A 5,149-nucleotide genomic window follows, 5' to 3' on the forward strand; every position below is an offset into this window, starting at 1 on the left:
GTCTGTAAATTGCGTGTGTTCTCTGGTCGATTTGCCTGTTTTGCTGGACGAAAAAACCTCAGTTTCTGAGGGAAAAAAACCTTGCTATCTACGCCTGAGACCGACTAATTCAGCCACGGAGTGAAAAAAGCCCACTAAAGTTCCTCGCATCATCGATTCGAACCCGGGCCTTTTCCACCCGGTGTGGGAAGGACGGTGACGATACCACTGTGCTACCCACGCAGACATTCGCCTGAGAATGACTAACTCAACCAGCCACGTTGTGAAAAAAAGCCCATAAATTCGTTGTATTATTGACAGGATTCGAACCGATATCTTTTTCATCCGCTGTGGAGAGGACAGTGATTATACCAACTGAAAATCGCTGTAGTATATCTTTGAATGTTGAGGAGGATAGTTTTTTTAACTGGCTTTTTTCACACTATGGTAGAGTTTGTCGGAGTAAATTTTTTTTTCTCCTGGAAATTTAAGTATTTCATCCCACGCAAATGCAAACTGATCATGTAATAAACAATTTACAGCCATGAAATAATCAGAACCAGTGCTCGGATGGCATATTTGGAATAAGAATTTTGTAAACCGTTTTGTAAATCATGTAAACGTGATAATAACCTTCACCACCTTAGTCGCAACCACTGTTTGACTTTTGACTTCGCCACTGTGCCATGAAACCCATCGCGCGTAGCATGGTGGTAAGAATCGCCATCTTCCACACCAGATTGAAAAAGCCTCGGTTTGAACTTCCTTCAATCACTCATGAAATTTATATGGATATATTTTATTTTATTTTTTTTCATAACTTGACTGAGTTAATCGTTCTCAGGTGAGGGTTTCGTGTTTTTTTTTTTTTTTTTTTTTTATATATACCTTTGTGAACTGATGATCGGCCACCTACTCTGGTCAAATTATTTAGGTTATTGAGCTGGTTTTTTCATTTCTATGTAATGATTTTCAACTATTCAATTAGTGATACACATTTCACCTGACTATGAAAACTGTTTATTAAATAAAATAAGAATTCGCTTTACAAATAGAATTCTTTTTGTTCTAGAATTCGTTTTTATTCATTACAATAATGATTAAGCAAATACAAAAAAATCACACTCGGAGCCTTAAAGATGTTGCCCTTTCTTAAGGAAATATAATAGGCCTCTTCTAAACTGAATACTCGACATTGCATCTTTCCAAGACATTCCTCGACCAAGACATTGCATCTTTCCAAATATCTCTTAAATTGGTATCTTTCATATTTGCTTCAAACACTTCATCCATTTTCTGTGATTGTTCTTTTGATAGCATGGAACGCCAATCTCCAATAATACCTTTTCTAACAAATTCCAGTGGGGTTTTACCGAAATTCCCTTTGGACGATTCTCCTTCGGTTGCTCCTGGTATATTTTGACTGGGTTCATCCACGTTTAATTTCTGCGAATTAACTTTCAGAAATTCCTGTATTCCTTTATTAAATTTGTCTTTCATTTGTCGAATATCACTATTACGTATAATTTTCTGCATAATGTCATCGTCATTCACAATCTTCGTATATTGGTCTCCAAGGAAATTAGCAATTTTGCAAACTGTGGTTTTCATGTCTTCTTTCATTTCTTCGTAAGTTAAAAAGAGAAAGTTGGAATTCTCGTGATAATCATACCATGACCGCAGATGGTCAAAGTAACTGCCGTAAGGCACTTCACCAATTATGAATAACTCAAAGCAATCTCTGAATGAAACTTTGTCTTCATCTCTTGATGACGTACCATTGATAAAATGAAAATATGACACTAGGCAATCTTTTGGGTTTCTGGCTACATGAATATACTTGGCTTTAGGAGAGTATGGTGCCACTTTAGCGGTAAAATGGGTTTTAATTGCGAGTGGAGGATCTATCAGCGTCATCATTCCAGCTCCCTCCTTTTCCAGGAAAGGAATTTCTTTTAAAAAATCTTTAAAGTCTGATGGCAGTTCTCCATGATGGCGAATCAGATAGATAATCTGATGCATCCAATTTGTGCCACTACGAGGATAGGTGACAATAAAAACATCATCATCTTTCGGTTGGTAATTCAAAGCTGCTGGAATAGTCTTTGGATTGAACGCCTTCGGCAATTTTAAACCTTCGACGATCTTATATATGGGTTCGTTTGGTTTTGCACTCATTGCCAATGGGGATTCTGAAATTACAAATAGAAATAAACATTCATTTTCGTATCGAGCAGATGGTTAAATAAACGAAAACACACTTACATTAAACTAACAATGAACTGATAAAAATGATAGGAGTGTGGTCGTTTATAACATATCAAACTTACTGCTCTCTTTATGGCGGCCATGAGAGATTCTAAATGGTCACTTTACTAATTGCATTTACGAGAATAGGTTTCCCCCTTCACCCCTCAGAACAACCTGAATTGGTCGTGGCATGGACTCAATAAGTTGTCAATAGCGTGTTACATGGATCTGAGTTGTCTCGGTTTCCCACAGAAATAGCGAAAACTCCAAATCGAAGTTGCTGATCTCAACTCCGAAGAGTTAGTTCCACTTCGTCTCACAGTAATATCTCATGATTAGGCAAATGCAAAAAAATCACACTCGCAACCTTAAAGATGTTGTCCCTTCTTAAGGAAATATAATAGGCCTCTTCTAAACTGAATACGCTTGGTAAGCGTATTCAGTTTAGAAGAGGCTAAACAGCGGTGGATCATGCTCAACATAATGGTATCTATAAGATTCTGTGGCAACAAATCCCAGTAACCATTGCTCATTTGAATTGAGATATGGTTACTGGGGAAGCTAATGCAGTAGGCTGAATTCACTTTACTGTTCCTGGAACTACTTCTGCACAGTTCTGGCCCTTTGCCATGGCACATTATCCTATTGGAGGAACCCTTTCTAAAATAGGTACACTACAGCGAGAAGGAATGCGCCTGATTGGAATTAATTTCCATATATTCTGTGGCACTGAGCTCCACAGGCATCAAGGAGCCCAGCACCACGAAAACACTCCCCACAAATTATACCACCAGATTGCATTTTTGTCAGGATATGTTGGACTGTTTTTCGCCATATTGTGGTGCTCGCATCGGCATGAAATGGGATTCGTCAGATGAAGAACGGTGTTCCATTGTTTAGTGTTCTCTTTGAACCCACTAACTGTATCTATTTGTTTTTTGCTGATAGGAAAGCAACTGTGTTTGGTCGTCGTTGCTATAACCCATTCGTGAAGACGTACCAATGAGATTATGCGTTCTGAAATTCCTTTTTTGGTTACTAGCGTTGACATAGGTTATTCGACTGATTGTAGCCTGTTTCCCCTGCATAAATGTTGGTAGCCTCTGTTCACTCCACGCATCAACGAGATGTTTCCAACCATAAATCGCTCTCAGTTGGATGTTAATTAGGTTTTGGTCCAATTGCGATACACCAGACACACTTTTATGTGAAAACCTTAGCAGGGTTGCAGTTTCCGTGATACTGATAACGGTTTGTCTGGTGTTCGCTAAGTTCAAAGTCACATCTTTTTGACTCGTCTATTCTCGAATAAATTGCACACAGTTATCTGACTGCCTGTTTTATTTGGCACGGTACGAACGCATGATGCTGTTATCGAAGTGGGATCCAATTCACGAAAAGAGCATGTGTGGCTAATAAAGTGGGCACTCAGTATAAGATAATTGCACTTGTGTACTTGTTTCTTTTTTGTTTTTGCCAAGCCAAATACGGTGCGAGGAATCTGTATTGGGTCTTCAATTTGTGACATTTTATTGTCGTTTGACTTTTTCAGATAGTAGAGGGGAAAGACTATGACGCTTTGTCAGAGACCGACTAACTGTGCAGTGGTGGAGAGATGAAGCCCTGAAGAATTCTTTTTGTCTTAACAAGATTCCAGCTGGGGCCTTTCCATGTGGTGTGGGAAAAAGAACTATTGTAAGCACTTGGTAATAATCCCATCCCATGATTATGAGTTGTTTATTATAATGCAGGTTATATATGTTATTATAACAATGAAGTAAAATCCTATTTTCTCTAACGTACTTCTTGTTTTCCGCACTGCAAATAAGTCTGTTATGATAATATTCCATTTAGTTTTAATTTGTAGCTTTAAGTGCATTATCGATAATGTGTTGTATATAGGCTTTGTTTTTTTGTAAATATTTACAGTTTTTTCTTTTTTTTTTCTTTTTCTGAATTTGACCAATATTTGAGAGAGAGAGAGCGTACTTGGGCAGGAAACGTGTATTGATCCAAACTTGTCCAGCGCGCCATAATCTACACTGCTCGACAAAATTAACAGAACATGTAGAACACGTGGCGTAACTCTTGCAGCTTCCGATGAAGTGAGTCGAATTATGGCATGACAGTGTACCGTAGAATAACGATGAAAAGAGGAGAGAGTTCGGACCGGTATAAGGGACATTTATAGGTGTTGTATAAGAATTACCAAAGAGGTCACATTACAGAAGTCGATACAAGATGCGCGAAAATATGATCACATGACATCAGTAAGGCGTATGATCCCCTCTAACGGCTAAACAGCGGTGGATCATGCCCAACATAATGGTATCTATAAGATTCTGTGGCAACAAATCCCATTCTTTAAACAGCGCAGATCTAAGAAGAAGAACTTTTTATTATATACAGAAGGCACATTGCTGTACTTCACGGTTACAAGCCAGAGGAACTCATCAGAATTTACTCATCAGAAACAACGGAACTCATCAGAGTTTACATAAAAGAAATTACACAACACAATAAACAAAGATGAAAAAAAAAAACAGCATTATAACTCCAGAAAGGTTTGAACACTGGAGTGATAAACTTCGGTAAACCTTAGCTTACCAAGCGACCGAGGAGTTGGCTGTCGGCGTGCAATGCGACGCCCAAGGGCATCCCACACATGCTCTATCTGATTTAAGTCTGGTTATCGTACTGACCACGGCAGTCGTTGGATATCTTCACTTTCAAGGTATTCCTCCAACACTTGAGCTCTATGTGCAGTGGGGGTTGTCGTGCACAAAAAGAAAAAAGAGCCAACCGCACCCCTAAAAAGTCACACATAGGGTTCTAGAATATGTCCTCGGTACCTCTGTGTTGTTACGGTACCCGTATCAAAAATATAAAGAGGTATGGAGTGCGCAGTTGATCATTATTC

At 38.7% G+C, this 5,149-nt stretch overlaps 1 protein-coding gene across 1 annotated transcript; it reads right to left on the reverse strand.

Annotated features, from left to right (window-relative positions):
* Window positions 1-1,155: 1,155 nt before the first annotated feature.
* LOC150086768 (amine sulfotransferase-like) lies at window positions 1,156-2,157 on the reverse strand. The gene has a single exon (XM_090372252.1). It carries the CDS (start codon window positions 2,155-2,157, stop codon window positions 1,156-1,158), a length of 1,002 nt encoding a protein of 333 aa, XP_090228378.1.
* Between the last annotated feature and the right edge of the window lie 2,992 nt (window positions 2,158-5,149).

The sequence above is a fragment of the Mastigoproctus giganteus genome, chromosome 4 (assembly GCF_048544385.1).
Source record: "Mastigoproctus giganteus isolate SK-2022 chromosome 4, ASM4854438v1, whole genome shotgun sequence".
Classification (NCBI taxonomy): Eukaryota; Metazoa; Arthropoda; class Arachnida; order Uropygi; family Thelyphonidae; genus Mastigoproctus; species Mastigoproctus giganteus.

Coding starts and splice junctions, on each gene's coding strand:
- LOC150086768 (XM_090372252.1), bottom strand. CDS start 2,157: ATGAGTGCAAAACCAAACGAACCCATATATAAGATCGTCGAAGGTTTA.